Source organism: Phyllobates terribilis, unplaced genomic scaffold (assembly GCF_046119375.1).
Source record: "Phyllobates terribilis strain yellow unplaced genomic scaffold, ASM4611937v1 Scaffold_7__3_contigs__length_470593459, whole genome shotgun sequence".
Classification (NCBI taxonomy): domain Eukaryota; kingdom Metazoa; phylum Chordata; class Amphibia; order Anura; family Dendrobatidae; genus Phyllobates; species Phyllobates terribilis.
Window position 1 is genome coordinate 149,423,807 of NW_027362767.1, and position 12,667 is coordinate 149,436,473.

Genomic DNA, 12,667 nt, shown 5'->3' on the forward strand with positions numbered 1-12,667 from the left:
ATATTCTAAAAGTATCGGAACTCAGTATCGGAACTCCGATACCGCGAATATCGGTCGACACCCGATATTTCAGTATCGGAATGCTCAACACTAGTCCCCAGCTATTTCTTCCATCATCGGGCAGTTCCTCACAAAGTAGGGCTGGTGTGGCTTTCTCTAAAGTTGTGGGAGGACGGGAAAACCATGTTTCATGAACAAAAGATTGATTGGCCAGCCATGCTGGTTTATTAAATCCATATGTGCAAGTTGTTTAAAACCCTCTATTTACTGAATGTTTGCAAGCAGTTTCTTGATTCAATGGTTTGATTGCCTAAATAGTTTAATTTTGATTGTGTCTTTGACATCCTTGTTCCTCATGCTGTAGATGATAGGATTCAACATTGGGGTCACCGCCGTGTATAGAATGGACATGATCTTGCCTATCTCAGGAGAGTAGGTGGAGCGAGGTTTCAGGTACATGAACATAATGGTTCCATAGTACACAGACACAACAGTGAGGTGGGAGGCGCATGTGGAGAACGCTTTTTGTCTCCCCTGGGAAGAACGAATCTTGATGATGGTGAAGATAATGTGGACATATGAAATTACTGTCAAGAAGAAAGCACACATGATAATGATCTGTCCAGCAACCTGCATGACTATTTCATTAGTATGAGTATCCTTACATGAGAGTGGAAAGAAAGGAGGCATTTCACAGAAGAAGTGGTTGACATGGAATTTGCAAAATGGTAGTTTGAAAGTGAGCAACGTATGAATAAGTGAATTGGTGAAACCTGCAGCCCAAGATATGGAAGCTAAACAAGCACACACTCTCTTGTTAATAATCGTTTGGTAGTGTAATGGTCTACAAATGGCTACAAATCGATCATAGGCCATAATGGCAAGAAGGACGCACTCGGTGCCGCCTAACGCCATATGGAAGTACATTTGAAGCGCACATCCCAAGAGAGAAATACTTCTGTCATCGGATAGTGTATTTATTAGAATTATTGGCACGATGTTGGAGGAGAAACAAATGTCGATAATTGAAAGATTAGTCAAGAAGAAGTACATTGGCATTTGCAGCTTTGAGTTTATCCTTACCACAATGATCAGAAAAGTATTACCAGACAAGGTTGTTATGTACATTAGCAAGAACGTAATAAAGCAGATGACTTTGAGATACAAGACACTGGAAAGGCCTAGGAGAATGAATCGTTCTGGAGATGTTTGATTTGAGTCTCTCATATTATACACTCTACCTGGTGAATAGTATACAAGACACAAAACAGATAAAGGTACAAGTGGTTGATTTTTCTTTATATATTATTTGGAGGATCTCTAGTTCAGCATCGTTCCGAATTTACATGTAAAGATGAGCAGATCCCTTTGCGCAACCCCAGTCCATGGTCCAGGTCATTGCTCAAGCTGCAGGAATCTCCTTACCGTCCAGGCCCTCCTTGGCTTATGATTAGAAGTGCTGTTGAGACATTACCTGTGCGCTGCATAGATGATGTCATACTAGGTCGAAGAAGCTTGGAACGCAGAAAATTTGTGTAGCTCCTGTTCATGGCCAGAGAGCACTATCCTGGACCGTGGACCAGAGTTGCAAAAAACTATCCGCTCATCTCTACTTAAGACATTCAACTGTTTTCATAACTGATCCTATCGGCATTCTTTTGCTTTAGTGTAATACTTGTCTCCAGTGCTTTTATAGTAGAAAATGACTTGAGAAACCTAATGCTCATGATATACCAGCTCAACCTCTGCTATAGTGTAAAAGAGTGAAGCAGGACCCATAGGCTTTCTCAATAAGTGAACAGGAGAAGCAGGACTCACAGGAGTTTTTTCGAATGATGGGTGTCAAGGATGACACCAGAGAGATCACACAGAATCCCTCCGCTCCACCAATTTGTCAAGGATTGCCCCCAGGGGGTCATAACTAAACCACCACCCATGCAGTTATCTTTGGCGCGAACAGCTCTCTGCTGCTCCCTGTTGTCCAGGCAATTACACGATTGAGCGTATGATATATAAACCACCGATTCCAATGCCTGGAATATGTGTATATACCCTCGGTATGGTAACTACGAACTCCACGATAACCCAAATACTTCTCGCTGCCAGCACCAGTAATATTTACAGGCTGACTGGAGGCCTGGTAGGTAGTGTATGGATTCGGGGTGCGGTTTAGAGAAAAAAAGGAACAGAACTATTAAATTTTATATTTTATCCAAAACGAGGCAATGTTTATGAAAAATATACTGAAGATTTTACATAGGGGACAAAACAATACAGCATGTATTGTTACACAAAATAAAATGGATAAAACAAAATAAATTTACTACGCCACTCACACAGATGAGTCAACTTAGCCGAAGGAGAGCAATTCAACTGGGGACGTTCAGTTAACAGGATTCATGCATACACGATGTGTATTTCTCTACAGGAACAGAGATCATAATTCAGCTTGACCTTTTATCAGCACCTGAGTTACACCCACATACTCCCTCTTGATGACCTCACATGGGCCGGGTTGTGGGTTGTTCTCAGCCATTCAGGATTTTATGAAATTCCCAAACTATGCGATAACTCCTCTCTGGATGATCTCAGAAGTTCAAAAGTGCCGCTATATATTTTATTATGATTTTACTGTTACCCAGAGACTAAACATGACCTGACTGTTGTAAGTGTTCTGCCCACTGTTGATTTGTGGCTTATAGGCTGGGTTTACAGTTATGAGAAAATATGCATCTTCTTCCCTGATTCGTCCTGAAGCTGAAAATGTATGTCCCATCACTATCGTCGGGGCTGGTGTTAGGGGCAGGCAAACTAGGCATTTGCTTAGGGCTTTCACTCCCCCAGAGGCCCCCAGCCAGTGGCGTGCCACTAATAGCAACTCACCACACAGCCACTATGGGGCCCGTGAATCAGGAGGGCCCAGAACCCCATCCCCTGCATTCAACTGTATCAGCATTATAGATGCCGATACAGTTTAAAGCAATGATGCAGGAGAGAGTGTCAGATGACACTCCCTCTCACATCATTCCCCCTCTGTGTCTGATGCAGCGGACATGATGATGACACTTCATCATGTGCCACACTGTATCGGGCAGAGGAGCTACTGAATTGACGCACTGCAGAGACCGGAACAGCGGGGGAATGAGGAGACGTGAGTATGTATCTTTTTTTTTAAAATCAGTGAGTACGTGGTGGCCATAATACTGGAGGACTATGGGGTTGCAGTATTCTTTATGGGGCTGCATTATACTCTATGGGGGCTGCATTATACTCCTGCGGGCTGTATTAAACTCCTATGGGGCTGCATTACAATCTTGTAAGGCTGCATTATATTTTGTGGGGCTGCATTATATTCCTGTGGGGCTGCATTATATTCCGCGGGGTGTATTATATTCTATGGGGCTGCATTATATTCAGTGGGCTGCATTATACTCCTGTGGGGCTGCATTATACTCCTGTGAGACTGCATTATACTCTATCGAAGACTGTGGAGAGTACTTTATACTATATCAAGGACTTTGGGGAGTGCATTATACTATGTGTACTATATGGGGACAGCATTATATTGTATTGAGGACTATGGGGTGAATTATATTGTATGGAGGACCATGGGGTGCATTATACTATGGGGGATGTATTATACAATATGGAGGACTATGGGATGCATTATACTATATTGAGGACTATGGGGAGTGCATTATACTATATTGAGGACTACGGGGAGTGTATTATACTATATTGAGGACTATGGAAGGTGCATTATACTATATGTAGGACTATGGGATGCATTATACTATATTGAGATCTATTGGAGAGTGTATTATACTATATGGAGGACTATGGAAAGTGGATTATACTATATGGAGGACTATGGGATGCATTTTACTTTATGGAGGACTGTTTGGAGTGTATTATACTATATGGAGGACTATGAGGATTATATTATAGTATATAATGGACTATGGGGAGTGTATTATACTATATTGAGGACCATGGGGAGTGTATTATACAATATTGAGGACTATGGGGAGTGCATTATACTATATGGAGGACTATGAAAAGTGCATTATAATATATGCAGGACTATGGAAAGTGCATTATACTACACGTAGGACTATGGGATGCATTTTACTATGTGGAGGACTATGGAAAGTGCATTATATTATATGGAGGACTATGGGATGTATTATACTATATTGAGGACTGTGGGGAGTGTATTATACTATATGCAGGACTATGAGGATTGTATTATACTATATAATGGACTATGGGGAGTGTATTATACTATATGGAGGACCATGGGGAGTGTATTATACTATATTGAGGACTATGGGGAGTGCATTATACTATATGGAGGACTATGAAAAGTGCATTATACTATATGCAGGACTATGGAAAGTGCATTATACTACACGTAGGACTATGGGATGCATTTTACTATGTGGAGGACTATGGAAAGTGCATTATATTATATGGAGGACTATGGGATATATTATACTATATTGAGGACTGTGGGGAGTGTATTATACTATATGGAGGACTATGAGGATTGTATTATACTATATAATGGACTATGGGTTGTGTATTATAATATATTGAGGACCATGGGGAGTGCATTATACTATATTGAGGACTGTGGGGAGTGTATTATACTATATGGAGTACTATGAGGATTGTATTATACTATATAATGGACTATGGGGAGTATATTATACTATATTGAGGACCATGGGGAGTGCATTATACTATATTGAGGACTGTGGGGAGTGTATTATACTATATGAAGGACCATGAGGATTGTATTATACTATATAATTGTAGTGCCGGCGTCCCTGCCCTCTGCTAGGCAGGGACGCTGCTCCCCCCACCGCTCTGCCTCGTGCCCGGCGTCCCTCTCCCGCTCTGCTGTCAGCGCGCGCTCCTTCCCGGCGTCCTCCTCCCGCTCTGCTCTCAGCGCGCGCTCCTTCCCGGCCCCTGTGCTTAGGGCGCGCGCGCGCGCGCTCCCCTCCTCTTAAAGGGGCCGCGCGCGCCGTCCTAAGGAGTCCCCGGCCAATGGCTGGAGGACTTCATCATATATAAGGCACCTCCTCCAAAATGGAGGTGCCCGAGCAATGTTGTTTGCACCTGTGTCTCACCTGTGCTTCAGCCCTCAGGTCCCGTTGCCAGTTACCTGCCAGTTACCTGTCAGATTCCTGCCTGATTACTTGCTACCTGTCTGCTAGTCTGAGGTCCGACGGTCTGCCTTACTACTCCTGTCAGTCTGTCTAAGGACCAGCCTGCCCGCTCACCTGGGAGCGCACCTCAGCTACCTGCCTGCTTTCCTGAGGTCCGACGGTCTGCCTTACAACTCCGGTCAGTCTGTCTATGGACCAGCTTGCCCGCTCACCTGGGAGCACTTCTCCGTTACCTGCCTGCTTGCCAGCCCGGAGGCTCCGCTGTCACGTGCTGTGACCACCAGCTACTCCAGACACTTGCCCGCTCACCTGGGAGCGCTTCTCCGCTACCTGCCTGCTTGCCTGCCCGGAGGCTCCGCTGTCACGTGCTGTGAACACCAGCTACTCCAGACTCTTGCCCGCTCACCTGGGAGCGCTTCTCCGCTACCTGCCTGCTTGCCTGCCCGGAGGCTCCGCTGTCACGTGCTGTGACCACCAGCTATTCCTGAGACTCTTGCCCGCTCACCTGGGAGCGCTTCTCCGTTACCTGCCTGCTTGCCTACCTGGAGGCTCCGCCGTCACGTGCTGTGACCACCTGCTATTCCAGAGACTCTCGCTTGCTCACCTGGGAGCACACATTCTTCATCTGCCTTGCTAGCCTACCTGGAGGTTCAGCCATCACAGGTCGTACCTACCCTTTATCCAGAGACTGCCCCGATCACTTGCCGTGTCCTCCTGCCCGTACACCCAGAGACTGTCCTGGTCACCTCCTGTGACTACCTGCCTGGTCGCCACCCGCTCCCTTACAAGGACCGCCCCCTTGTATTGTAGCCCAGAGGTTCCGCCTCCCAGACCCGTTACAGTTTGCTCGGGCCCTGGAACCCGGTGGCACCCAAGCTCCCTCGCTCTCGGACCTCTGTCTTGAACTGTCCCGTCAGAGGTCCCAACAGGAGTCCATCCTGGGTCACCTGCGGAATGTCAATACTCGCCTGAACACTCTGTCTGATCCACCAACAACCTCCGCCAGTGCCATATCTTGCAATCCGGCAGCTCCGCTGCCCACTAATACCATGGTATCCTACCCCGGACCCCGGCTTTCTGCACCTCCTCGCTTCGGAGGCGACTCCGTCCAGGCTCGGGGCTTCTTAAATCAGTGCACCCTGCACTTTGAACTTTTGTCCCACCAGTTTAACTCCGACCGGGCCAAAATTGCCTTCATCATGTCCCATCTCACCGGGGAGGCCCTGGCCTGGCTAAATCCTCTATGGGAGAGAGGAGACCCCCTGGTGTCCAACTTGCCTGCTTTTCTCACGGCTTTCCGGAAAGTCTTCGACGAACCCGGACGGAAGACCTCATCTGCATCATCGTTGCTACGCCTCCGTCAGGAGAGTCTCACCGTGGGCCATTATGCCATACGGTTCCGTACCCTTGCCTCGGAGCTGGCCTGGGATAACGACGCTCTGGTTTCCGTCTTCTGGGAGGGTCTGTCCGGCCGTATTAAAGATGAACTTGCCGGTCGGGACATTCCTACCACTCTCGATGACTTAATAACTCTTGCCACCCGGATTGACCTACGGTTCCAGGAGCGTGCCAGAGAGGTCACCCGTGAGAGGAGGTTACCACGTCTAGCTCCTACTTTTCAGAAACCCGTCACTCCTTCTGTCTCTAACCAGGTACACCCTCCTGAGCCTATGCAGGTCGACCAGACCAAGATGGTCAAGACCCGTCAGGACTTACGCCGTGCCGAGGGGACCTGCTTCTACTGTGGCAGCAAGGAGCACCGGATCCGTGCCTGCCCGGAGAGGTCGGGAAACGCCTGTGTCTAGGTTCGCTCAGAGAGGTCCACCTAGACAAGAATAAATCCTCTCCATCCCTGCTGTTGTCAGTTTCAATCGTCTACGGGGAGAACCGTTATTTCGAACTAGCCCAACTGGACTCTGGAGCGGCCGGGAATCTTATTTCACAGTCCCTGGTAGAGAAATACCGCATCCCCACCAAACCTCTGGCTGTACCCTTGTCTGTGGCTGCCGTGGATGGGGGGCTCTTACCACGCCCCATCCAACTCATCACCGAATCCATTACTCTGCAGGTGGGAATGCTGCATTCTGAAAGTATCTCCTTTCATGTTCTGCCTGGACTCTCTCACGCCCTCTTGCTAGGTCTGCCTTGGCTCCAGAGACATGCACCCGTGCTTGACTGGCAAACCGGAGAAGTCCTTCGCTGGGGACAAGACTGTCATAAGACCTGCCTGGTTCCCGTCCATCCCGTCCGTCCCTCTCCTACCCCAGCTAATCTACCTGGACTTCCAATTCCTTATTGGTCTTATGCTGATGTCTTTAATAAAAAGGAGGCAGAGACATTACCCCCTCATAGACCATACGACTGTCCCATCGACCTGTTACCCGGTACTACTCCTCCCCGTGGGCGTATTTATCCTTTATCCGCTGCTGAGACCCGGTCGATGTCCGAATATATTGAGGAGAATCTGGCCAGGGGATTCATCCGGAAATCTACCTCCCCGGCGGGAGCAGGCTTCTTTTTCGTCAAAAAGAAGGACGGCTCTCTCCGTCCCTGTATAGACTATAGAGGCCTAAACCAGATCACAGTGAAGAATAAGTACCCCCTTCCGCTCATTCCAGAATTATTTGATCGTCTGAGGGGGGCTAGAATCTTCACCAAACTAGACCTCCGTGGGGCGTACAACCTGGTTCGTATCCGTCAAGGGGATGAATGGAAGACGGCATTCAACACCCGGGACGGCCACTATGAATACCTGGTAATGCCCTTTGGTCTCTGTAACGCTCCTGCCGTCTTTCAAGAGTTGGTCAATGACATCTTCCGGGACCTTCTCTACTCCTGCGTAGTGGTGTACCTGGACGACATCTTGGTCTTCTCTCCGGATCTCCAGACTCACCGGAGGGACGTTCGTCAGGTCCTGCTCAGGCTCAGGCAGAATCACCTCTTCGCTAAATACGAGAAGTGCCTCTTTGAGCAGACCTCGCTTCCGTTTTTGGGCTACATTATTTCTCAGACCGGCCTACGAATGGATCCAGAGAAACTGTCTGCCATCGAGAAATGGCCCCGACCGGAGGGGTTGAAGGCCATTCAGCGGTTCCTGGGCTTCGCCAACTACTACCGCCTCTTCATACCACACTTCTCTTCCCGGACTGCCCCAATTTCCGCGCTCACCCGTAAGGGTACTAATCCCAAAGAGTGGCCGCCCGAAGCAGAAGAAGCCTTTCTTTCCTTAAAACAGGCCTTCTCTTCCGCCCCGGTGCTGCATCGCCCGGACGGCAACAAGCAGTTCTTCCTGGAAGTGGACGCCTCCTCCTCTGGAGCTGGAGCGGTACTTACTCAAAAATCTTCTTCCGGGAGGATGGTAACTTGCGGCTTCTTCTCTAAACTCTTCTCCTCCTCAGAGCGCAATTATTCCATTGGAGATCGAGAGTTATTGGCCATCAAACTGGCATTGGAGGAGTGGCGTTACCTGCTTGAGGGGGCTCTTCACCCGGTAATAATTTACACTGACCACAAGAACTTGGCTTACCTCCAGCATGCCCAGAGACTTAACCCGCGCCAAGCCCGGTGGTCCTTGTTTTTTGCTCGTTTTGATTTTGTCCTTCATTTTCGCCCGGCTGACAAAAACGTCAAGGCGGACGCCTTGTCTCGATCCTTTCTGGTATCTGATCTCGAGGAAGATCCGAAACACATCATCGATCCCGCCAGAGTAATGCAGGTGGCTCCCGTGAGTCTAAATCGTCTCCCTCCCGGAAAGACGTTCGTATCAGTACCTGATCGGGAGAAGATCCTTCACTGGGGTCACTCGTCTAAACTGGCTGGCCACGCTGGTCAGAAGAAGACCCTCCAGCTTATTTCCCGGCACTACTGGTGGCCTACCCTGCACAAGGATGTAATAGACTTTGTTTCTGCCTGTGTGTCCTGCGCCTGCAACAAGGTTCCGAGACATCTGCCAGCCGGTCGCCTCCTTCCGCTCCCAGTACCTGCTGCCCCCTGGCAGCATATTGCAATGGACTTCATAACTGACCTCCCACTCTCTGCCGGTTGTACGGTCATTTGGGTGGTCGCTGACCGCTTCTCCAAGATGGCTCATTTCGTTCCCCTGCCAGGCCTCCCGTCTGCACCCGAGCTAGCTAGAGACTTTATTCGTCACATCTTCCGTCTTCATGGCCTGCCCCTCCACATCGTGTCGGATCGTGGGGTACAGTTCACCTCACGCTTCTGGAGAGCCACTTGTAAACTACTAGACGTCACCCTGGACTTCTCTTCCGCTTACCACCCACAGTCCAATGGTCAAGTGGAGCGGATCAATCAGAACCTGACCAGTTACCTCCGGCACTTCGTTAATGCCCACCATTCTGACTGGGTGGATCTCCTACCATGGGCCGAGTTCTCTTACAATAATCACGAGAGCGAATCCTCCTCCAAATCCCCGTTTTTTGTAGTCTTTGGTCAGCATCCTCGGATTCCTTTTCCTGTCTCCACCTCGGTGGACAACCCGGCTGCGGAATCTCTCGTTAGCAAATTTTCCTCCATTTGGGAGAGTACCCGATCCGCACTCCTTCAGTCGTCCGAGCGGATGAAAAGACACGCTGACAAAAAACGCCTGGATCCTCCTCAATTTCGTCCAGGAGATAAGGTCTGGCTCTCATCTAAATATGTTCGACTCAAGATACCCTCTTACAAGTTAGGGCCTCGGTTCATCGGACCTCTGGAGGTCACCAGTCAGATCAACCCGGTGGCCTATAAATTGAAACTCCCGGCCAACTTACGGATCCCTAACTCCTTCCATGTATCTCTCCTCAAACCTGTGGTACTTAACTCTTTTTCCAAGTCTACAGGTACGCCTCCTGCTCCGGTTTCTGCTGAGGACGAGTTTGAGGTAGAGAACATTCTTGCCACCAAAAGGGTAAGAGGAAAGACCTTTTTTCTGGTAGATTGGAAGGGGTTTGGTCCTGAGGAGAGAACGTGGGAGCCCCGGGAGAACATCCATGCCCCTCTCATCCTAGCTAAATTTCTGTCTGGCCTAAAAAAGGGGGGGCCTAAAGGGGGGGGTACTGTAGTGCCGGCGTCCCTGCCCTCTGCTAGGCAGGGACGCTGCTCCCCTCACCGCTCTGCCCCGTGCCCGGCGTCCCTCTCCCGCTCTGCTGTCAGCGCGCGCTCCTTCCCGGCGTCCTCCTCCCGCTCTGCTCTCAGCGCGCGCTCCTTCCCGGCCCCTGTGCTTAGGGCGCGCGCGCGCTCCCCTCCTCTTAAAGGGGCCGCGCGCGCCGTCCTAAGGAGTCCCCGGCCAATGGCCGGAGGACTTCATCATATATAAGGCACCTCCTCCAAAATGGAGGTGCCCGAGCAATGTTGTTTGCACCTGTGTCTCACCTGTGCTTCAGCCCTCAGGTCCCGTTGCCAGTTACCTGTCAGATTCCTGCCTGATTACTTGCTACCTGTCTGCTAGTCTGAGGTCCGACGGTCTGCCTTACTACTCCTGTCAGTCTGTCTAAGGACCAGCCTGCCCGCTCACCTGGGAGCGCACCTCAGCTACCTGCCTGCTTTCCTGAGGTCCGACGGTCTGCCTTACAACTCCGGTCAGTCTGTCTATGGACCAGCTTGCCCGCTCACCTGGGAGCACTTCTCCGTTACCTGCCTGCTTGCCAGCCCGGAGGCTCCGCTGTCACGTGCTGTGACCACCAGCTACTCCAGACTCTTGCCCGCTCACCTGGGAGCGCTTCTCCGCTACCTGCCTGCTTGCCTGCCCGGAGGCTCCGCTGTCACGTGCTGTGACCACCAGCTACTCCAGACTCTTGCCCGCTCACCTGGGAGCGCTTCTCCGCTACCTGCCTGCTTGCCTGCCCGGAGGCTCCGCTGTCATGTGCTGTGACCACCAGCTATTCCTGAGACTCTTGCCTGCTCACCTGGGAGCGCTTCTCCGTTACCTGCCTGCTTGCCTACCTGGAGGCTCCGCCGTCACGTGCTGTGACCACCTGCTATTCCAGAGACTCTCGCTTGCTCACCTGGGAGCACACATTCTTCATCTGCCTTGCTAGCCTACCTGGAGGTTCAGCCATCACAGGTCGTACCTACCCTTTATCCAGAGACTGCCCCGATCACTTGCCGTGTCCTCCTGCCCGTACACCCAGAGACTGTCCTGGTCACCTCCTGTGACTACCTGCCTGGTCGCCACCCGCTCCCTTACAAGGACCGCCCCCTTGTATTGTAGCCCAGAGGTTCCGCCTCCCAGACCCGTTACAATAATGGCCTATGGGGAGTGTATTATACTATATTGAGGACTATGGAGAGTGCATTATACTATATGGAGGACTATGGAAAGTGCATTATACTCTATGTAGGACTACGGGATGCATTATACTATATGGAGGACTATGGGATGCATTATACTATATTGAGGACTGTGGGGAGTGTATTATACTATATTGAGGACTGTGGGGAGTGAATTATACTATATGGAGGACCATGAGGATTGTATTATACTATATAATGGACTATGGGGAGTGCATTATACTATATTGAGGACCATGGGGAGTGTATTATACTATATTGAGGACTGTGGTAAGTATATTATACTGTATGGAGGACTATGAGGATTGCATTATACTATATAATGGACTATGGGGAGTGTAATATATTATATTGAGGACCATGGGGAGTGCATTATACTATATTGAGGACTGTGGGGAGTGTATTATACTATATGGAGGACCATGAGGATTGTATTATACTATATAATGGACTATGGGGAGTATATTATACTATTTTGAGGACCATGGGGAGTGTATTATACTATATTGAGGACAATGGGGAGTGCATTATACTATATGGAGGACAATGGAAAGTGCATTATACTATATGTAGGACTATGGGATGCATTATACTATATGGAGGACTATGGAAAGTGGATTATACTATATGGAGGACTATGGGATGCATTTTACTATATTGAGGACTGTGGGGAGTGTATTATACTATATGGAGGACTATGAGGATTATATTATACTATTTAATGGACTATGGGGAGTGTATTATACTATATTGAGGACCATAGGGAGCGTATTATACTATATTGAGGACTATGGGTAGTGCATTATACTATATGGAGGACTATGAAAAGTGCATTATATTATATGGAGGACTATGGGATGCATTATACTATATTGAGGACTGTGGGGAGTGTATTATACTATATGGAGGACTATGTGGATTGTATTATACTATATAATGGACTATGGGGTGTGTAATATAATATAATGAGGACCATGGGGAGTGCATTTTACTATATTCAGGACTGTGGGGAGTGTATTATACTATATGGAGTACTATGAGGATTGTATTATACTATATAATGGACTATGGGGAGTGTATTATACTATATTGAGGACAATGGGGAGTGCATTATACTATATTGAGGACTGTGGGGAGTGTATTATACTATATGAAGGACCATGAGGATTGTATTATACTATATAATGGACTATGGGGAGTGTATT

At 48.8% G+C, this 12,667-nt stretch overlaps 1 protein-coding gene across 1 annotated transcript; it reads right to left on the bottom strand.

The window, feature by feature from the left end:
- Positions 1-294: 294 nt before the first annotated feature.
- Positions 295-1,227, bottom strand: LOC141152976 (olfactory receptor 5AS1-like). The gene has a single exon (XM_073637637.1). The coding sequence runs from the start codon at positions 1,225-1,227 to the stop codon at positions 295-297; it is 933 nt and encodes a 310-aa protein (XP_073493738.1).
- Positions 1,228-12,667: the final 11,440 nt, after the last annotated feature.

Bases quoted from the DNA above. Each gene is read 5' to 3' on its own strand.
- LOC141152976 (XM_073637637.1), bottom strand. From the start codon at position 1,227: ATGAGAGACTCAAATCAAACATCTCCAGAACGATTCATTCTCCTAGGC.